General features: G+C 39.2%; 1 protein-coding gene across 1 annotated transcript in view; it reads left to right on the top strand.

Annotated features, from left to right (window-relative positions):
- SND1 (staphylococcal nuclease and tudor domain containing 1) overlaps window positions 1-23,146 on the top strand; it is a 416,716-nt gene that overhangs the window by 32,679 nt on the left and 360,891 nt on the right. The window contains exons 2-9 of the mRNA XM_045564681.1: window positions 133-282; window positions 6,706-6,826; window positions 10,875-10,953; window positions 13,317-13,477; window positions 14,817-14,908; window positions 15,558-15,716; window positions 17,319-17,425; window positions 19,678-19,768. Coding sequence (XP_045420637.1) covers window positions 133-282; window positions 6,706-6,826; window positions 10,875-10,953; window positions 13,317-13,477; window positions 14,817-14,908; window positions 15,558-15,716; window positions 17,319-17,425; window positions 19,678-19,768 — 960 coding nt within the window. The remainder of the gene's footprint in view (window positions 1-132; window positions 283-6,705; window positions 6,827-10,874; window positions 10,954-13,316; window positions 13,478-14,816; window positions 14,909-15,557; window positions 15,717-17,318; window positions 17,426-19,677; window positions 19,769-23,146) is intronic.

Below are 23,146 nucleotides of genomic sequence, written 5' to 3'. Positions count from 1 at the left end.
TATTCATTCAGTCATTCAAATATTTGAGTGCCTCTGATGTCATTCTAGATGTTGGAGATACAGTAGTAGACAATCTACATTATGGTGATATTTCATGTAGACCACTAATTTTCTCATTTCCCCCCCACTTAGGTCCTCTCAGGGTGTGCCATCATTGTCCGAGGGCAGCCTCGTGGTGGGCCTCCTCCTGAGCGACAGATTAACCTCAGCAACATTCGCGCTGGAAATCTTGCCCGCCGGGCAGCTGCCACACAACCTGATGCAAAAGATACCCCCGATGAGGTACGTGCTTCCTGAGGCCGTAGACCTATGTGACAGCCCACTCTCTTCCTTCACTGATGCAATTTTGATGTACTCTTTTTCTGTGTATTTTGAGCATTTTTGCATCATAGGACTGATGATTCTGGATATCCCCACAGTGGCTTCCATCTGTTGTTTATACATTTACTACCTTTAGCAGCAGTTGTAGACTTGGGGATTTTTCTCATACCCTTTTCCGTAGGCTTAGGTTTCACTACTCCGTGTCTTGGAATATGTTAGGAACATTTCCTTGGTAGTCTCAGCCATTTGAAGTCACCATTGGTTATGGCAGAGCTCTTTTATTAATTTATTTTTGAATTCTTTATTCATTCACATTGCTCAAAATTCAGAAGGATATACAGTGAAAATTCCATCAAATAGTACTTCTTCCGGAGATAACTGATGTCACTAGGGTCTTATGTTTCCTTCCAGAGATATTTAATGCTTATAAGAGCAGACACTTTCAGTTTTATAAGCAGTAGCATACTATAAATGCTAGGTGCATACTTTATTGCAGATTCTTAATCTGGGATCCATGTACCTCTAAAGGCATCTGTGAATCCCAAGAAATTGCAAAATTTTGTGTAAACCTGAATTTTTTAGAGAGGGAGTTTTTATCAGTTTCTTAAGGCAACTTGTGGTTCATGAATAGTTCAGAACCATTGTGTTATGTTGAATTGAGAAACTGAGCTTGTTTCCCACCATTTCTCCATCCTCCCCACCGCCCCCTGGGCCACCTTGCCTTCGTTGTGGTCTGCCTTCCACTCCTTAAGTTACTGCCTTTTCAGGAAGCTGCTATGAGTCCAACTTGGCATTGGTAGTCTTCTTGGCTCCTGTGGCTCCTCTACAATTGGAAACATCGGTGCTTGGCTCTCCCTTAGTAGTACTTTGGCTATCAGAAATGAAGTTTCTGGATTGTAATTATTTGTCCTCTACCCCAACTTAGTGACATTGGGCAGGTTACCTCAGCTTTCGTATACTATGCCCTGTCAAGGAGGTGAAGAAAAGGCAAGAGTTCATGGGGGTCTTGTATTTATGGAAAACATTTAGTTTTTTCATCTATAATAAAGGACATTTTGTTGGAATTAGGAAGATAGTGAAGCAATGTTATAGATAGTAGAGATAGAGAAAAATCACCCACAATTCTGCTACCAATAGTAATCAGACTAAATAGATTAAAATAAGTTTAAATAGATTAAAATCAGTTCTTTTTCATTGGTCCTCCACTAGTGACCACAGGTATTGGGAATAATAGTGTATACCTCAGGGTTATTTAATGAGGATTAAACAACATAACATGAAGTACTTAGTGCATGTTTATGAAGTACTTAATAAATGTTAGTTGTGGTAGTCACTACTGCTTGTTAATTTCTCTTACTCCAGTTAGTCCGAGTACTATTAGCCCAAGCACTGAAGATTAAATCTCTTTCATCATTTTTCAAATTTTGGGTGCTAACCAAATGGGTGAACCAACATTTTGAATAGTTCTTTTCCTTTCAGTTATCTGTGTAAGTGCTTGACTGTTTCTGAGAGAAGAGTGTTGACTTTTCTTGGAGCCGATCAAGTTCATTTCCCTAGATGTAAGAAGTAGTAGAGCCTCTAAGAGAGAGAGGTTGGATTTTAATTTCCCGTTTCATGGATGAGAATTGAGAAAAACACAAGGCCAGTTGGAACTTACTGTAAAATATCACAACTGTATCCCATGTAACAGGACAATAAAATATTACCAGAACTGTCCTAGGTGAGCAGATACTATGCAGTCTGATCCCAGCATTGTATATTTAGCTCCATATAAATATACAGTCTGGTGCTTTTTGTCTCTTCTAGAGCAACTCAGTTTCTCTTAGTAACTCTTCAAAGATCCCTGTGAGTTAATGTATTTGATAGCTGGAGATTTCATCATCCTTTCCTAGCCCACAGTCATTATTTCTCCTTCCTAATAATTCAATCTCTCCTTGCCCTGCTGTGATCTGGTTTTCCTCCTACCGTGCCCTGAAAGCTGCTCTGACGCGAGTTGCCAGTAATGCCAACTGATCCCAAAACCTGATTTTGACACAACCTCCTCACTCCCCCTTGCCCCACGCCAGCATCCAGGCCTTTATCAAGACCTAGAGATTCTGCCTCCTCAAAACTTGTTTTATCCTTGACATTTCATTAATACTGCTATTGTTCTTTGTTCCACTCTGATAGGGTACTTGGAACATTGACATAATAGTCTCTTTGCCTTCATTTTCCTCCTTCTATTCCTTTCTCCATATGCTCCCAAATCTTTTTGAAACATAATTTCATTTATTCTCTTGCTCAGTGTTATTCCCAGACTCTAAAGTGATTCCTCATTACCTCTGTGACAAATCTAAATGCCTTAGCCTGTGATACAAGCCCATTTGTGATTTGACTTTTAGACTTCTCTTACTGAAGCCCCTCTGGGTTGCTAAGCCCTAACCATGCTGAAGTACTTATTAGATCTTCTCAGAGGCCGCTTGAGTCCTGCCTCCTCGCGCTGCTCCCTCCATTAGGAGCTTCTTCCCCACCTTGTGTGGCCTCGTACATGCCGTCTTTTAAGATTCGACTACTTGAGAAGTCACACCTGACATTTCCTTTCATCATTCCATCTTCGTGTTGTCATAGCATTCACACCATTTCATTCCATGTTTATGTGTCTTTTGCTACTAAATTGTAAGTTCTTCAAAGGGAGAGACCCTTTCTCTCCATACTCTTTCTCTCCCTGGTCAATACCTGACACAGTGGAGGTATACAGTGAATAATGAGGGAAAGAACCCATGTGTCTCCTTTTTGGTTGAGTGTCCGTGGATTGTACAATGTGGCACTACCCTTCTCTCTGGCTTTCCATTGCTTGGAGCATGTTTTCTAGTTTTTTTTTTTTTGAGACAGAGTCTCACTTTGTTGCCAGGGCTAGAGTGAGTGCCGTGCGTCAGCCTCGCTCACAGCAACCTCAAACTCCTGGGCTTAAGCGATCCTACTGCCTCAGCCTCCCGAGTAGCTGGGACTACAGGCATGTGCCACCATGCCCGGCTAATTTTTTCTATATATATTTTAGTTGGCCATATAATTTCTTTCTATTTTTTAGTAGAGACGGGGTCTCGCTCTTGCTCAGGCTGGTCTCGAACTCCTGAGCTCAAACGATCCGCCTGCCTCGGCCTCCCAGAGTGCTAGGATTACAGGCGTGAGCCACCGCGCCCGGCGTAGTTTTTTTACATTGAAGAAGAATCAAGGACATTATTATTCATTTGCTTCCCTTTGTATCACTGTCCCAAATATCACATTTGATTATTCTGTGTTTTCTCTCATGATATCTTCTCTCAGAGAAACTCAGATCTCTCCTAAGTCCTGTGGCAGTGAAAGAAGCTCCACTCTATGTCCCTAGCCGTCTCTGCCCTGCTCCAGGCTAATCCCCAGTGTTGCCTAGCTACTCCAGGCAGCCTAGATACTTCATTGATGGGCACTGTGGGAATTATATATTTATTTCTCACAGATTTATTGAGCTCTTGCTGTGTGTAAAGCTGTATATTGGTTTCATGACAAATATAGTAATGAATGTCATAGTCTTGTGTTCATTGGAGCTTTTGAGGATTGGGTTGGTGCGGGAGAGATGGCAGAGCAGGATTATCAGTTCTAGATGGTACAGTGGGACCGTCAGAAGAGAAAGAGGGACAAGAAGTATTGAGCAATTGGGCCATACATACGAATAATTAGTTTTAAGGTTTTACATTGTTCTGGGGTTTAATCTTGTCCCAGTAGTTTTAGGAGTCTACCTGATGAAAGAGAAGATTGGAATTAAAAGTTCCATTTCATTGTGGTAGACATCACAACCTTGCTTGGGTCCTGGAGTGCAGAGTGAGCTACCAACACAGCCGGGCTTTTTAAAGGAAAGAGGTACTTCTGCGTCTCAACTACTTAAAGGCCACTTGCTTCTTAAATGGAGTTCCAGGGTATCATTTGAATAGACCACAGTTATTCTTCCTCTTAGACCATTCTGACCCTTTTTTGATAAATGCTTTGAGCAAAATTCTCTATACCTGAATCTTAAAGAGTTGTTCTGGGAGATTCTGTTGGGACAGATGTCTCCATCAGATAGCCTTCTGCATGGCTGTCCTCTGCGTGGACACATGGATAATACTGGCCTCACTTCCCCAAGAATTCTCTCCCAGAGTGCTCTCTTGCCCTTGTGAGGAGTGATGTGGTCAATTACTTTCCTACATATCTCATGGAGTCTCCTGGTTGCCTTTCTTAGCTGGTATCTTGTGCAGTTGCTGAATTTGCCCAACCCTGGATGAAGCACAACTTGAGAAGGTTGGTTTAGGAAAGAAAGATTAGAGAAACTAGATTATTTTTTAAATAAGGTTAGGTATATGTCCTTTTCAAGACTTCCAGTATGGCTTCTTCTTATTGACCAGTGACTGACTAGCTGTAAACATGAGGTCCTAAGAGGAGGATGTCCCTTGAGCAAGCATTAAAAGGTTTTAGAGACGTTCTGCCTGGTTGGTAGCCATTGGAGGTTTCCGCACAGAGGTTGGATATTTCCTTTCTAGTTTGGTGAACTGACCCTTGATGAGTGAGTGTTCACCAAAGTCTTGGTTTCCTTTAGGAGCACTTGTTTTGTCAGAGCTTTTCCCAGTATTAAAGAAAGCTTTTTATTACTGAATTGTAAATATTAGTGTGGTATTCAGGGCTAAATCTTACATATATCTATAGCTGGGGATGTTCTTAGAATAAGTTGATTACTAAGGTTATAAAAATGTGGGAGATTATGTTCAATACTGTTTCTGTGATGTGTTTAATAATTGAGATGATTTATCAACAATCAGACTTTTAGAGAGTGGTTGAGGTAGAAATGGGACATAAAAATAAAATGAATTCAATGTTGCCATTGAGTGAAGTGCTCCTTTGCTTGTTGGCACTTTGAGGAGAGAGCATCAGGTTAGTGAGGATATGCTTCATTTTGTGTCTTTGAAAGCCCTTCCTCGGGCTCAGCTCATCTTAGAACCATTCATGATTGATGTTATGTGACAGTACTGTTTTTATGAATACCAGAACAACAGATTGGTGAACTTGCCATCTTTTGATTGGGTTCTGGTTTCTGGGAAGTCATATGGATGCTTTTCTCCTAGAAAAGCTTGTTGGATGACTCCATGGTATAATCTTTGTAGACCAAAGAGGTTAGACGCTTCCTTTTAGGCCACCAATGTACTGTTTTGCCTTTACTATGTGTCACCTGAGTTCTGTGGTTTCAGGAGATTATAGTAGACAACATATGCATACTTAATACCACTTTCCCCTTTTATACTTTGCATTTTTTCAGCACATAAGCTCCTACTGATCATATGCTCCTTGAACTCTCACACCATCCCTCCTCACTTCTGTTCTGAAGTGCCTTGGGATGCTGAACTAGGTCCAGACCATAAACTCAAGTGCCAGTGGCCACTGTGACAGGGCTGCTTCAGAGGAGATATCTCCCTTTGTCTAAACCATCCTAGGAATGATGGGATGGGGTTGAGGCAAGACCACCCCTTTGCACATTATCTTGAGATAACATGGAGATTCTGCTTCCTACAGTGTGGATGTCTGGCTCACCCCCTGTGTCTTTGTCTTGAATGGGTGAGAGGGAAGAATTGCCATTGTCAAGGTGATCCTTTATCAGGGTCTGTTACTGGTGTCCTCCCCAGGATTCTGAGACCTGTAAAGGCTTCACACTAGAGCAGAAGTAGAAGAGAAGACATTTTGGGGAATGTCTTCTAAACTGTTGATGATCTTTGAAAAGGAGATAGAAATGACACAAATAAGGCTCTTACTTGAGCAGCAGATTCACCCTAAAATAATAATAGCAGTAGAACCTTGTCTCTCCTCCAGCAATGCCTTCAATTGTTTTCAGGTTAGTTTAATTGTCAGTGAAAGTGCTTTTGTAAACTGGAGAGAGGTGAACAAATGGAGGTGGTTGTCATTATTTATGACTTCTCTCTGCCTAGGTGGGTTCCTGGGGCCTGGACTTCCATTTCAGTGAGTGGGTTGATATATATACAGCATTTAAAGCAGTGGCTGGCACATGATAAGTGTTATAAAAGTGTTGGCAAATGTTATTTACAAAGTAAGCTATAACTCTGAACAGACAGTGATGGGAAGAAGTGCTGCTACCAGTGTCTGGGAAATTCTCAGGCCTGTTTTTAGGGTCTGTGCAAGTTAAACCAACTGCTGGACCCTCCTTTTTTATGAGCCCCTTAAGGGTACTATCTGTGTTGTGTGCATTTCATTTTTATATTCTCAGGGCCTAGCATAGGGCCAGGATGTGGTAGGTACTCAGATATTTATTGAAGGAATGAAGTTGCTTGAATGCTGATTGGGGTCTGGAGCTAGACAGTTCTCCTATGACACATTTGTTTTGTCTTTCAGCCCTGGGCGTTCCCTGCTCGAGAGTTCCTTCGAAAGAAGCTGATTGGGAAGGAAGTCTGTTTCACGATAGAAAACAGGACTCCCCAGGGGCGAGAGTATGGCATGATCTACCTTGGAAAAGGTGAGCTGCAAGGAGGAGAGAGCTCATTTCTCTCTGAGTCTCAAGTTCCTCTAAAGATCAGTTTTCATGTGGTGGAAGGCCAGTGTGGGTGCTGGTGAAGGTAGGTCTAGGACAGTTGGCAGAAGGTGTAATTGGAAGTGCTTTGGGTACTCGGCACAAAACACGTAGGTGCAGAGGAACACACCTTGTATTCCTGCTCCTTGTTTACTCCTTTGCCTGCTTTTTTGGCTTAGTTTAGGTGTATGTAGTACAGAGCTGCATTCTTCCTCGTATTTAGGCCATCAGCTCGTGGAACTCAGTGGCTCTGTGCTTTAGGTCAGAATGCTGATTGAATTCCTATAGATTTCCTATTGCATCTTCTATTTCCTTTATCTATCTTGTGGCTTCTCTTTTCCTCTTGGGGACTCTCTTTAGGAAAGGAAGATTTGTCTAGGGCCTTTGATTTTTTGCAGGCTACGTGTTTTGTAATGGAATGGAAGGAACACAGATGTTGGAGTTGTGTGGATATGCGTTAGAATTCTGACTTCGTACCGTGTATCCTTTGCCCTTCCCCTCTCTATGCCCTAGTTTCTTCATTTGTAAGTTATTGAGAGAGTTTAAAGAGATAGTATATGTAAAGCACCTAGCTCAGACAGAGTATGTACTCAATAAATACATTTGTGTGTGTACACACATATACCTATTGTTTATCTGGGCCACATGACTCATGGGATATTAGGTGTTTTTGGTCTCTTTTTGAATTAGGTAGAAGGAAAATAAGACTGAGCAATGGAGTTTGAACAGAAATAAGACATTGAAAGAATTGGTAGGTTGTTCTCCAAAAAGCATCTGATGAATCTGAATAGTCATGTTCATTGAATTATTTGGGGAGCAGATTTTTTAAAAGGTTTCCTGTGACTCTGTGATTTAAGAAAACCTTCCTGATAGCTCATATAACTGAGCTGCTTTAGGTTAATCTACTTGACTTGGGTAGTCAGTGCTAGTGGTAAGCAAATGGTAGAATGGCAATGCAAATAATATTCTGTTAAGATTTTGATTTTAATTATAGATGTGTTAGAAAAATAAGTTGGGAATGAACTTGCAGGTGTCTTGTCCAATTTCCCACGTAGTAGAGAAACACCTTTTTTAGCTTCCCAGAAAATGGCTCCTTCTTGATTGAATGGGAAATTCTAGAAATAAAAGGAATCTTTTCAAAAAGGGAAATGAGCAAATAAATAAATTTGCTTTTTGCCCTTAATTCTAATAATATAAAAGGAAATCAAACACTTAAGGATTATCGTTGAGTGGTTATTGGTTGGAAAGAATGTAAGACAAAATGAAGTCCACTATCTTCAAAATGAAGTTGTTCAAGGATTTCATTATCTAAAAAGTTTCGGTTCCGTAACAGCTGGTCAGTCTAATATTACCCTGCAAGGGACCTTACTGGACCATGGATCACTGCCGGCACAGATATTTCTCTTAGAGGTGGTAAGGAGACCATCTCTAAGAGTTCATTTTAATAACCTTGGTTATGTTAAGAGAAGCTGACATTTTAAATTATCTTTAAAGTTGTTTTTAAAAAGTTTGTTTTTTTAAAACTGACCCAAATTACAAACTGGATATAATTTAGTATACTAACACATGAGTGTTTAGAATAAAACCTGGCACATAGTAGGTGATCAGTAACTATGTACTAAAGGAATGATTGAAATTACCTGTATCTTTCAGTTTTCAGTTTTAAATGTTAAATTAAATGGTTTAATGTTTAGTACCTTCACTCAGATATTTTAACCAATTCTTAATGCCAATTCTAATGAAAGAAAACAGTGGCTTAGATAATTATTACTTATTTTTTATTATATCTCATTGTTAATTACTCTTTTTATGATAGGGAAGAGTGGTAGAATTTGAGAATTTGTGGTTACCCTAGAACTTATTAAAAAAGAAATGGTTAGTCTTCTGACTAACCTTCTGACCCACCTGCTCTGAATACTGTCTCCAAGTGTGACTTGATCAAATTCATAATTTTGTAAGTAATAAGCAGGAAGGAGATCCTTGGCCTATAAATTCTTGTCTCACTATCCTATCCATCACATTTGGTTTCCTCCTTTGAGGGTTCAGCCCAAGGAGATGCATTTTTTCTTTTTTTTCTGCTTTTTGCAGGAACATTCAGAACTCACTCTTTAGAAATGGGCCATTTTAGAGTGCTCTGTACCAAGAAAATGTTTGAGAGCTAGTAGGTGTACTGTTGATTGGCTGGTTTTATGGTCACTCACCTTGTTTGTACCTGGGCTTTTATTTTATTTTATTTTATTTTATTTATTTTATTTTTGAAAAGGGGGGTTATGAGGAGGGATGTTCAGTTGCCTTGTTTGTTTTTGTTGAGACAGAGTCTTACTTTGTCACCCTGGGTAGAGTGCAGTGGCGTCATTGTAGCTCACTGCAACCTCTACCTCCTGGGCTGAAGGGATCTTCCTGCCTCAGCCTTCTGGTAGCTGGGACTACAGGTGTGCGCTGCCACGCTCGGCTGGGTTTTTTTTTTTCTTTCTTTTTGGTAGAGACGGGGTCTCACTCTTGCTAAGGCTACTCTTGCTAAGGCTACTCTCGAACTCCTGAGCTCAAGCAATCCTCCCGCCTTGGCCTCCCAGAGTGTTAGGATTATAGGTGTGAGCCATCATGCCTGGCCTGTACCTGGGCTTTATTTTTCACCCCTGACCTGCTCAACTTTTCCCTTAATTGTTGAATTTTTCCTTTAGACTTTTACTCTTTGGGGTTTCTGTTGCTTTGAAAGAACCAGTGTAAAATTTACTATTGTGTTTATGTCTGGCCTCAACAGTAATCTCAATGGAAAAGACTGGGTGAACCATACTTTGCCTCAGAACCTGAGCATTTTTTGTATAAATATCACTCATCTCAACTTTTCTTGGTAGGAAAAGAGGCTTATAATTTGTCTCTGCAGAAATTTGGGCATGCTAATGGCGAGACATTTAGGTTGGGCTTGGGGGTGGTATGTAATCTTGTTACTATTTACAGAAGTCCATGTGTAGCGTACAGATATAAATCTTATAGAATGTTATTCTGTGCTGATATTACTTATCTGTTAGACTGCTGTGTTTCAGTGTATCCAGGAGCTTGTTCTCTGCCATATTAAAGACTTTTATGTTATGATTTCCTCATAGATGTCTTCCTTTATGGTTTTAGCTGACAAGCAGAGATTTAAGAGAAAACACTGAGCCTAAAAGCTTTTTCAATAGCATAGAAATGCAATTAATGTTTCAAGTGCCTGGGTAGAACCTAATCAGGTTGGGTTTTATGTTTAACTTCATCTTTCTTGCCAGTTCTGATGGCTGCTGTGTGAAAGAGCAGAAATCTAGCCAGTTTCTCTCAGTATTTTTGTGAGAACAAGAGAAAGTCATTGTCAAATAATGTAGCTTGTCTTGGTGTCTTCTTGGAGCAGAGAATAGGAGAGGAATTTGACTTTCTGGTATAAAGTGTGATAGACAATCCTAAGTGAATCTCTGATTTTACAGGGTGAAGGGACTAACTTTTCCTGATTCTTGCCATGTGCTTGATACTGTGCTTGGTAATTTATGTACATTATTATTTCATTCCCATAAGAACCTAGCAAGGCATGAGCTCTCCCCACTTTAGAGATGAGTAAATTAAGATGGTAAGAGAACATGTCTAAGCTATTTAGCGGCAGACTTTGTGTTCAGCTCCAGGTCTCTACTTCTTCAGTCACTGCTTTAAACTCTGTTGAGCCTGCCAGCTGCATGTCTTGCTTTCTTTTCAGTCTCCCGTGATTCCTGAGATTGCCTTTGGCCTGGAAGATACACTGGAAAATTAAAAAAAAGTCCTGAGAAGATTGATAGACCTTTGGGTCCTAGAGACTAGACATATTGGTAGAAGAGGTTTTCTGAAAAACCCAGTGCTGTGTCGCTGCCTTGTCCACTTCTCTGGCAGCATTATTCTCCTCAAAGAGCTAAGTGTGAAAGTGGTCCCATTTGGGCTCTGTTTCTGTTGGAGGCAGGTTTGAATCTTGTTTTTAAATTCCTTCTTTCTTCCTTAGATACCAGTGGGGAAAACATTGCAGAGTCACTGGTTGCAGAGGGCTTAGCCACCCGAAGAGAAGGCATGAGAGCTAATAAGTAAGTATTCATTACCTTTCTGTCCCTCCAACTTCCTGGAGATGTCAAGGGTGGTTGGGTAGTCAACTGTAAATTGGCTTTTCTACATTTTCATTCTTGCCCCCTGCCATAAAATGGTTAACTTCAGATGCTTCCATGGCTTCTAGGACATTCTTGCCCAGATATGGATTATTCTGAGCCAGGAGGTCATTCAGAATTCATTAATGGTGTTTGACATGTGTAGCTCCTTTAACAACAGGCTTTGAGAATAGGCAATTCTACTCATATTTATAAGAGTCAACAGGTTTTAGATCATAGATATTCTGCTCCAGAGTATTTATCCATCCATCCATTCATCCCCAGATATTTATTGAGCACTTACTATGTTCCAGGCTGTGTTCTAGGCACTGAGAATAGAGCAATGAACAGACTTAGCCTCTGCTAACATTTTAATGGGGAGGCAGACAATAAACCAATAAACAGATATACAATATTATATCTAATGTAAGGAATAGGTGCAATGAAAATTAAGTGGGTGAATAAGTAGAAGACAGAACAAAATCAGCTGCTTAGGATCTGGGGGAACTGGCAAGACGTCAGTTGTTTTGAGATGTGAACTTGTTAGAAAGGAGTGTTAGATATGTAACGTTTATAGCACATATATCGTGATCAAGTTCACTAGTGTTGGCTCTCAGTAGAATGGATTGCAGCTGGCTTTAATTAACACTTTAGTCTCTTTTTTTGGTTTAATATTTAGTAGTTTATTAATTAATGTGAGAAATAGATAACAAAATATGAATCCTTCTTTTCCTTTAAGAACATATTAATGAATGAAATTCAGTCTTATTATACAAGTGTGTGTCCTAAAACTTACAGACTGACATTAACAGATCCAGTTTGAGTGAACACTTCAGTCTCTGAAAAGTGATGTGCTACATTAGTAATTCAGAGGCTATAAACATGCTGTTTTTAAATCATTAAGTCCTTGCTATATTATATGCCTGTTGTAGCTCTAGAAAAGGCTTTAGAGAAATATTTGCATTAGGTGTGCCAGTGATGAGGATGAGCAAAGGCAAAAATGCACGTTTTGCATTCTTTCTGCCTTCATAGACTTTGTAGTCATGTCTTTCACCATGTACTTCTGCAGTCCTTTCTGACTGCAAGGAGATATTTGCTGGACTTCGTAATTGGGGTGTGTACATGTGGGAATTTGGTGAATTAAGATATTTGTTTTAGGTGGTGTTTTTGGAAACATGCCAGAGTTGTATCTAAGGACAATTACTGGCTTGATTACCATTGCAGTGTTTTTTGGGAATTGAGTTTGTAACCAGAATGAATAATAAAATTTCACAGCATTATTGGTATTATCTCAACAAGGAAATCCCCCTATTGAGTACCATCTTTCTTTTGTCTCCAAAATTGTCTTGACCTAAAGTCTCCTTTTCTCAGTTTTGTATTTGCTTTTATCTCTTACACTACATTTCTTCATCTATTCTGTGAATTTGGATACTTGAGGATATGCTTGCCTTTTGGGGCAGGAGAGGGAAGAGAAGTACTAAAGACTTCTAGCTTGAAAAATGGTAGGTCATCCATGCTTAGAAATGCCTACTGGTGAAGGTGGGAGGAGATTCAGTTTATGCATGCAGCCAGCCATTGGTGGTTCCAGGTGTGTGAGACTATGCAAAGGCCTTGCAGTTCACGGCTCCCTTTAGCTCTCTGAGAAGACCCATTTCTAGCTTTTTTTTTTTTTTTTTTTTAACTTGCTTTGGTCTGTCTACTGACTTACACACCACTGTTCTTCCATGTAGTTTGGTTTCCTGCCTAATGAAGGAGGAGGCTTTCATTTTCAAACTGCTTTTGCTTAGCTGGTCTTATTGAATGTATAGGTAGTTTTGAGGTTATGTTATCTGTAATAACAGCATTCACTCCGCATTCCCCAGGCTAGGTCTGTGGAATGAGAAAGAGTAAGGCTGGTTCTTAGTCACCTTCCCTGCACTGTGTCCTGCTGAGCTGTGTCTGGATCCTGGTTCCTGAATCTGGGATGGTTAAATGAAGCTGTACCCCCTGGAGCAGCTCCCCTCTGAGCCACTAACTTGTTCTCTTCTAATCACTAATAGTGGCAGTACCGAGATGTGTGTTCCTTAGATCTTCTCATTAAATTTCTCTTTCAATTTAATCTGTTGTTTGAAGGAACAAGTTTGGAGTCTGGAAATTGCACTCATGGTGATTTTCTGGTGATAGGCTTGAGTCTTAAGCCATAGATCCGAAACAAATGCTTTGGTCTCTTCAAGGGGAGAAGATGCTGAAGAAACCCGTTGTCAAAGGTCCTCATATTTCTGTTTGTGAACTCACTAACCCCACTTGTTTATTTTTTCATGCCCCAGTCCTGAGCAGAACCGGCTTTCGGAATGTGAGGAACAAGCAAAGGCAGCTAAGAAAGGGATGTGGAGTGAGGGGAACGGTTCACATACTATCCGGGACCTCAAGTATACCATTGAGAACCCAAGGCACTTTGTGGACTCACACCACCAGAAGCCTGTCAATGGTGAGGCTGGCGGGAAAAGACAGATGTGACTCAGGGTCATTTCTTTCTGTTTGCACTTTTTGCTTCTCGAGGTTTATAAAAATCTAGTAAGCCTTTCTTCTGCTTATTTAGTATCCAAAGGAAATCTTTAAGGGTAAAACAACACGTTGGTATTTTGGAAGGCAATTTGAATTTAGTTCACATAGGTTATATCAGATGCATTTTGCAGAGGCTAGTCCTTTGCTGTTACAAGGTATTAGTAGTAAATTACTGGTATTTTGCACTTTGGAGATTTTTTGTTCACTAAAATAAGGCCACTTAAATACCACCCCTAAAACTTACAGGTAGAAACATGTATTCTATATATATCTAAACACATATAGTCATCCCTTTGTATCTGTGGGGAGGAGTATCACCCACAGATACCAAAATTGAGGATGCTCAAGTTCCTAATATAAAGTGGCATAGCGTTTGCCTATAATTCATACACATCTTCCCATATACATTAAATCATCTCTAGATTACTTACAATATTTAATACAATGCCTATGCATCACTTTATTTTCTTGGATTCAATGTAATACTTGATGTGCAGCAAATTCAAGTTTTGATTTTTAGAAATTTATGAAATTTTTCCTTTTTTCCAAATATTTTCAATCTGTGATTGGTTGAATCTACGAATGTGGAACCCACGGGTATGGAGGGCCTACTGTGTGTGTGTGTGTGTGTGTGTGTGTCTGTGTGTGTGTTTGTGTGTGTCTGTGTGTCTGTGTGTGTGTGTGTGTGTGTGTGTGTCTGTGTGTGTGTGTGTCTGTGTGTGTGTGTGTGTGTGTGTCTGTGTGTCTGTGTCTGTGTGTGTGTGTGTGTCTGTGTGTGTGTGTGTGTGTGTGTGTGTGTCTGTGTGTGTGTTTGTGTGTGTGTGTGTGTGTCTGTGTGTCTGTGTCTGTGTGTGTGTGTGTGTGTGTGTGTGTGTATTTATACACTATGTGATTTTCGGCCCTACTTTGAGACCTTGTTAACTACAGACAGTAAAATGAAATTATTATCAATCCTGAATTATTTTTTGCTGGTACTCAATTGAACATCCTAGTTTATGGATAACAAAGCTTCATTGTGAGCCACGAGGTCCCAGAAGTTTTGGAAGACAGAGAAGCAGGTCTGATCTGTATTCTCCAGGAATCATTTGCTCAAGTGTCTGTTGTGTGAAACCTCATGATCTGCCAGTGCATCCTCACTTCTCAGAGGGAGGCTCTGTCAGGGTTTTGGGGAGGGGAACTGTGTTAAATGCAGTTTGGTTGGACATTGTTTATCCTTGGCACAACTTTTGCTAATGATTTAAGGTGTTTATTCTGTCATGCAGCTATCATCGAGCATGTGCGGGACGGCAGTGTGGTCAGGGCCCTGCTCCTCCCAGATTACTACCTGGTTACAGTCATGCTGTCAGGGATCAAGGTCAGACCATACGCTGGGCTACGTGGTGGGTATAGGGTTTGTGGAAGTGTTCATTGATAGGTAGATTCTTTTACTTGGGGATTTCAGATCTACTGTTTCTTCCTAGTATGGACCATTAACATTGACCAGAATACTTCATACTTGTTTTGGTTTAAACGGGCAGTGGCACAGTTCTAATTGGATCAAATAGATTTTTTTTTTTCTAAATACTCTGGGTCTGTTTGGAATGGTCTGTGCTTAGAGATTATTGAATATATAAGCCTAGAAAAGGAGAGATGAGAGAGACTCTGAAGTTTGTTGAATATGGCATATATTAATGTAAAATATTCATTTTAATTTTTAAAAATGTCAAGAATTGAAAGCTAAGCACTGGCAAATCTTTTCTTGGTAAGGGGCCATTCTCAACTCTAATTAAAATTATTTTCTTCATGGTAATGTGAGTTTTATTCGCCTTTATCAAGAAGTCTGAAATGATATTTCCAGTGCCTTTTTTATCAGTATGTTTTTAAAAGGATTAGAAGACCTAATTTGAAACCTTCCTGAGCTTAGCTTTATGGCATATGTGCTATTTGGAAAGCTCACTGTGGGGTGAGAGTGCCTAGCACTCACATTTAGGCTGCATAACTCACCTGTCTTACTTTTGCTTTAGTGCCCGACTTTTCGACGGGAAGCAGATGGCAGTGAAACACCAGAGCCTTTTGCTGCAGAAGCCAAATTTTTCACTGAGTCGAGACTGCTTCAGAGAGATGTTCAGATCATTTTGGAGAGCTGCCACAACCAGAACATCCTGGGTACCATCCTTCACCCAGTGAGTGTGCCTGTGCAGACTGGGCTGTAATGGGTTAGGGTGCTTTTGGGGTTTGAAGGGCTGGAGATTGCTTCTCTTCTCTTCTTTCTCTCTGTGTTTAACATCCATTTAAATATTTTGGCAGGATTATCATCTACTGATTTTTGAGACATTTTTCTAGGGAGATATCATTTGTCTTAAAGAATTGGACAAATCTGTGCAATTTCTCGCCTTTAGAAAATTAATATCCAATCTTATTGGGTTTATAAGGGAAAGAAGAACTTTATCACTTATTTTTCCAAGTGTTTGGTCCTAGAGGTTGCTGATAGGAAAGGCTGGAGGTTGCCACATCCATTAGAAGTAGAGCTGAAATTTGTAAAATAAGATTGGTGAGGTTTGTATGTAGGTCAAGAAGTCAGCTTTCTGGAGTATTGGTAGACCAATGAGGAGGAAACTGTTGTGTGGAAAAATTACTTTGTGTATTCCAGGCATCTCCTGACTCTGCTTTTATCAGGAAATAGGTTCTTTATGTTCCTGTAGTTCTTTTTTTTTTTTTTTTGAGACAGAGTCTCGCTAGAGTGAGTGCCGTGGCATCAGCCTAGCTCACAGCAACCTCAAACTCCTGGGCTCAAGCAATCCTTCTGCCTCAGCCTCCCAAGTAGCTGGGACTACAGGCATGCACCACCATGCCCGGCTAATTTTTTCTATATATATTTTTAGTTGGCCAGATAATTTCTTTCTTTATTTAGTAGAGATGGGGTCTCGCTCTTGCTCAGGCTGGTCTCGAACTCCTGACCTCGAGCGATCCACCCGCCTCAGCCTCCCAGAGGGCTAGGATTACAGGTGTGAGCCACTGCGGCCAGCCTTGTTCCTGTAGTTCTGTTGGGAGTTTTACCCTATCGTATACTTAGGCAGAATGGTTATTCTTAGACCTGATATGACCTTGTTTTGTAACAACCAACTTTGAATGGATTTCCATTATTGTAACCTATGTCCAATACAATTAGACTACTGTTACTTATTCTTTGGCTGGATAATTCTTTCATGGTGGCAGTTGTGGGAGGTTGGGAGGCTTGGTTTGGAGTGTGCCAAGGTCACGTCTGTTTCTCCTGGAGTACTGAATGTCTGGCTGTGCCCTGCCAGATGGCTCTGTGTCACTGGAGAATGTGAATTCTAATTCACTGGGCAAAATGTAGCTTCTTTTATTCCCTACTCAGCCCGTTCTTCAGCTCTCCCCTTATGAAAAGGGGAGGAAGTGCTGATCTTAGGGGAGGGGAAGAATAAGGTATAATCTCTACTGAAGATTAACATCCTCCTCTGCCCACAAGATGAGCTATTGAAATGTCGATTCCATTCAATGCCACTAGCATTTATCCTACTCCTATTAAGTAGAATTACCATGCTGGGTGTTGTGGGGATGTGAAGCTAAGGCTGTTCAGAGGAGTCTCAGAGTGGTGTTTCCCATCTTAAGGATGGTTTCCTAATGGGAGAAACTACTTTAAAAACGACAAACAAACTGCAGAATAGATTAGGGCTATGTTAATTTTGTCAGAAGTCTAGAGAATGGATTCTCTTGTGACAATTCTAATCTGTGCTTTCCTTCTCATGCGCCTTGCTTTTCAGAATGGCAACATCACAGAGCTCCTCCTGAAGGAAGGTTTTGCACGCTGTGTGGATTGGTCGATTGCAGTTTACACTCGGGGTGCAGAAAAGCTGAGGGCGGCTGAGAGGTAAGGTGGGGGGGCCTCCTAGCTAATATCTTGCTAAAGATCTTTAGAGAAAGAAACCTAGTGATCTTCTCTCACCCTTGTATGTCAATGTCCATTTTATTTCAGTAAAGGAATAGGGGAATTCCTCATAGAGGAGTGACTTAAATATTAGTTTTTAGGTTCAGTCTAATTCAATGCTGGATAGTAAGGGTTTAGATTTTTCACTCAGACATTATTCTTCACTTGATTTACTTTTTTTAATGGTTTCAGGTCATTTTTCCCCAAGCCACTCTTTTAAGTTCTGGGTTTAGGCATTTGGAATGAAATAAACTTGAGGCTCATTTGACAAAGATGAAACAGAAAGGCTGGAGCAGGGGTACGTTGGAAAGATAGAGCCTGTGGGTCCTAAACCAGGATCATTTCATATTATGAGGCTTAATGCCTAGTTTATTTAAAAGTATTTTTTAATTATAAGTGCTAATACAACTCCAAGGTGCTATTGTTGTGTTTTTGGCTTGGTGCCTTGTGGTTAAAGCAAATAGAGAACTAAATAATTTCCCGAAAACCAAGGGTGGAAATTCTAAAGATTGGTGGCCATTTCAAGTGTCAAGGTCAAGTATTTCTAGACGTAGGTGAACTTCTTCCATTTGATGGGGTAGATGGAAGAAAATAAAGCAGGTAGCAAGAGTAGGTGAATGGAACTGATGCTCAGGAAAGCCTGAATCACCACCTCCCAGGGTACATCTAAGCAGAATACAGCGAACAGTTGATGATGGTGGTCCACTGTCAAAGCTTGTTGTATGGCTTGTTTCAGAATCTTAAAATTATAATGGTCTTGATAACTACATTTTTGCCATTGAGATATACAGCTAAGAGATATTCAATAGTGTGAATTGAATAACTATAGTATTCATTCCTTTTCTTAGGTCTTTTATGTCCTTCTGTACCTGTAAGCAGAAATATTTGCAAGTTTTTATAAAATGAGATTTTAATCTGGGCCATTTGATATGGCATATTGAACAAATGTACATTGTTTGATGAAAAAAAGTGATTATTTGAATTTTTTTTTTAGTTTTTATGTTGTTCCACAGTTAAATTAAAGATGTAATACCCTTATCAAGTACAATGTTCCAAATACTTCTCATTACTCCGTGATGCTCAATTTCTTTTTTGTGATTCAGAAAATCTTGTTAAGTAGTCTAAATTATTATTTTGGTTGATAAAATTTTTTTGCATTAAGTTCCTGCCTTTCTTTTAAGAAAGTGAATACAGTGAATATAATATCTACATGTTTTATAACATCTCTAGAAGATTTTATAGATTTTTTGCAGAGTGTTCATCATTAAAAAATAGGCTTTAGACTAGGGAATGCAAATCATATTTCTATAATATGTGATTACTTGTCTGCTGTTTTGCATGCTGTATTTGAGCTATTTGTGTTGTAGATAAGATTGCATCGTCTGTATTGAATTAATGTGTTTTTTAACTGCTACATCCTGCTTTGTGTTTTTCTCATTTTAGTGCTTCTCTAAAAAAAAGATTGCAATTCTCTTTTCAGAAATAATAGTTCCTTTTCACTGCACATGTATATACTTATTTGTAAGTAGTTTAAGACAGCTGTTCATTGCTTTTTTTTTTTTTTTTTAATCTTTGCGCATATTCCATTTCCCATTCTTAGTCTGACTCAGAAAATATCTACTGGACATAATACTTAAAGATAAATTTCTGGCTACATGGTTTTTAAACTCTAGTCAGTGAACTTCTATAGGGGTTTTGTCCATTTTTCAACTATTCTTTAGATAGATGCACTATGGTGACAGTTTTGCTCTACATAGGATTTGGTTGCTGATAACCTTTTTATGATTCAAATAGAAATTGAGCAGGCCCATGCCTTGTAAAAGTTTGTTTAGTTGTGCGTATTTTTCCCATTTAAGATAGCAGTTGCTCTGTATTTTTAACTGAGATTTTGTAGTGGTCACTCAGAAAATAACGGACAAACCAAAGACTTATTGTCAAGGTGGACTTATACCATCCAGGCTCAAAAAATTGCATGCCTGGACCCTATTCTACCAGCCTTGGGCTTACAGTATATAGGCATCTTGAATATTTTCATTTGCTGTCACTCTTTATTCTGGTTTTACTGGTGGTCTTTCTTCTGAATGTGTCTGTAGGGTAGGGAAGGATTCTGCACTAATTGTGTGCTCCCATTGGTGGTGGTGGATTTCATTTGCCGACTCAGTCTGAATGATCTTGCATCTTTGCTTTCTTGCTAGGTTTGCCAAGGAGCGCAGGCTGAGAATATGGAGAGACTATGTGGCTCCCACTGCTAATTTGGACCAAAAGGACAAGCAGTTTGTTGCCAAGGTGAGTCATTCTCAGCATTTTGATATGCATAGTGGACATCGCCAGGCAAGTGATAATAGAAGGATTTGAACAATTAGAAATGCAGCAGCTCTTGAATATATCAAGGCAAGCCAATGGGTGTGTGTGTGTGTATGTATGTGTATGTTTGTTTATTGTAGGGGGCTTAGAAAGAATAAGAACTTTTAAATTGCTTGTTGTAAATTAGCATAACTTCAAGCTAGCTTGAAATATCTCTCATATTTTGGGGGTTCTTTTTTTATCTGCTTAGCAAATGGCATTCTCTAAGATTTTCTATGCCCAAGTACAGACAATCCATTCTGACTTAAGATGATTCGACTTAATGATTTTTCGGCTTTACAATGGAGTAAAAGCAATACATTTCAGTAGAAACCATGCTTCAAATACCCATGCAACCATTCTATTTTTCACTTTTAGTACAGTATTTAATAAATTACATGAGATACTCAGTACTTTATTATAAAATAGAGTTTGTGTTAGATTATTTTGGTAACCATAGGCTTATATATGTTCTCAGCATGTTTAAGGTAGGCTAGGCTAAGCTATGATAGTCAGTTGGTTGTATTAAATGCATTTTTGACTTAAAATATTTTCAACTTATGATGAGTTTATTAGGAGGTAATTCCATTGTAAATTGAGGAGAATCTGTAGGCCTCAAGTTTCCCTTCTTTCTGTTTAGGAGCTCTTACGGTTTTGTTTTTTTCCTGAGAGTTCGCTGTTGATATATCTTGGGATGGTTTGCTTTGAAAGGAAGGAACTAGAGCTATGAAATAGATTCCTTGGTTGAATCAGTGTTATAAAAATATTTTTTCTTAATTGCAGGTTTTGGTAACTTGAGTGGTCATCCTGTTCTTCATGTCTTCCCAGAATGCTATAATGTTTTCCAACCTATTCTTACATTTGCCAAGAGATTCTGGAAGTTTTATCTTTATGGGCCAAAAGTGGTTAGGTGTTCATATTCTTGGATGGTGAGATGGCTGTCTCATCTGCTAACCATGAGTTTAGGATGGAAAGCCACTAGGTGGCACTGTCAGCCTGAAAAATCCTGAAGCTGTTTGTCTTAGAATGGTAAAATTTTAGCAAAGTCTCTGAGAAATTGGCTGAATTTCTTCACTTTCTTTTTTATGATGTTTTAGGTCACAGAGTGGGCAAGTGGCCTCTTTCCCCCTTAGTAGGTGGTATCCAAGCAGCTGTGAGGTTAGCCATAATCACCCCTTTCAGTGGACATGAGTGGGAGTTGTCCCTGGTGTGATATCCTCACATCTTCCAGATCTTGATGTGGATCAGAATAGACCTCTGCTTCTTTTCCGTGTGAGGAGTGTACTAATGTGGAAACTTGCACTTGGGTTGCTCTACCTACTTGGAACTCACTTAGCTGTGCTTATGTTTCCTTGAATATGTTCTTTGTTGTAAGAATGTAGCCAGATGATGAAAGGATAATTGTTCACTGGACAAGGGAGGTGGGCCTTCTGTTTTTTACCATCTTGGTTTTGAGAGTCTGTGATATTAGTGATGTAGATGAGGCTTGTGAGGGTCCTCTACCGTGCTTCTTCTACCCGCCTCACCTCAGTTGCAACTGAGTTTGTAGAAATACCTAGAGTATTTGGAGAATTCTGGGCCTTTGCTGGTTGGGGAACTAAGGCATTGCAGAATGATGAAATTCAAAGGATTTAGATAATTGAGCTGACAGCTTTGCATTTATCTTAAATATGACTTTATTGGCAACTAGAAAAGGGAGAACTGCCTGTAGGCGCATTTTCTTTATTTTTTAAAATTTAGTATCCTAGGATCTTTTTTTTTTAAAATAACAAAGTGAGGCTTTTATCATTACAATGAAGTTTTATTCATTACAATGCCAAAGTAGAAGAGATTGCCCCTATAAATCATCTGATTGAGAATTATGAGGAATAACCAGTCTTCTGCAGAACCTGAAACATACATTTAGGTCATTTGGATATAGGCCTACTTAGAGAGTAGAGAGAAAAACGTATTCATAGGTAGATAAAGGGTTTTAGTTTTTGGCGTTATTTTTGTTTTTAAAACAGGAAAAATAAGCATAAAGGAGATAAGCAAAAACACCCATACACATGAAACACTATGACATAGCTTTTTTTCTTTAAAAAAAAAAACAAAAACAAAGTTGATCATACTATTTATCTCAAGGTTGGCAAACTATGGCCCATCGGCCAAATCTGGCTCGGCACTTCTTTTTGTGTAGCCTGTGGATTTGACATTAAAAAGTGGGTTTTGCATTGATAAAAAATATTTTGTGGCATGTGCAAATTATGTGAAATTAAATTTCATTGTGAATAAATTGGAACATAGCCATGTGTGTTAATTAACGTGTTTGTCTATGGCTATTTTCACGCTATGATGGCAGAGTAGAGTTGTTGTGACAGAGAATGGATAGCCTGCAAAGCCTGAAATATTTGGTATCTGGCCCTTTACCCAAAAGTTTGATGATCCCTGATCTATCTCACTCCTACTTAAAGTATACTGATATGACATGAGGCCGTTGGGCCAGATTGTAAATTAAGGCATTGCTTCCTTTATCAAGGGAAGCTTACCACAAAAACAAACACACACACAACAAAACCTGTCAGCAATGTTCTTAGTGGTGTAATTGATTAATGTTTAGTACAAGTTTCTTATCTTATTGGAAACTGGCAGCCACTTTTGTGTATAATTTTTAAGTTTGTGTATTTTTATTTTTAATACAGAAAAATTTAAAAATTGCTATAGGCTTATTAAAATATGTAACAGTTCAATTTCCCTCTCCCTTGAGGCTGCCACTTTAAATTCTTGGCTAATTCATATCTCTGAGTAAAATGTTTATATGGCTGTTAATTTTTCAGTTTTGGGCATAACTCCTTTCCTTCCTACAATGAAAGAGGAGGATTTAGTTTTTTTCCCTCAAACATGCATACGCACATGGGCGCACGTGTTCTTTCTCAATCCTTCCAATATGATTATATCATAATTTTGGTTAAGTTAATATTCAGTATTTACTTTGTAAATGTTAATCAACACTGTGCTATGTAGCATTCTGTGACTACAGTCATTTCTAATTTCCTCCCCAATCTTTTGTTTTCCCTGAAGTTAATAATTTTTAAAATTTACATTTTTAAAACATACTTATTATTAATTCAACTTTTAAACTCTCTGCCTGTCTAAATCTCCTCTCAAGAGGCGACTCTTTCAGTCTTTTAATTTGATCTTCGATAGTACTTTTTTGGAGCCTGTGACCCGCACCCGTCTGGACTAGTTCCTCTTTTTGCCAGTTCTAGAGCTGTCATCTTTGGATTTCTTCACGATTATCCTGAGGCAGTTTCTTTGCTCTACTTTTAGATTGCAACTAGG

This window comes from Lemur catta, chromosome 11, assembly GCF_020740605.2.
Source record: "Lemur catta isolate mLemCat1 chromosome 11, mLemCat1.pri, whole genome shotgun sequence".
In the NCBI taxonomy this organism is placed as follows: Eukaryota; Metazoa; Chordata; class Mammalia; order Primates; family Lemuridae; genus Lemur; species Lemur catta.
The sequence above is the reverse complement of the archived record's forward strand: the minus strand, read 5'-3'. Positions and strand labels throughout refer to the sequence as shown.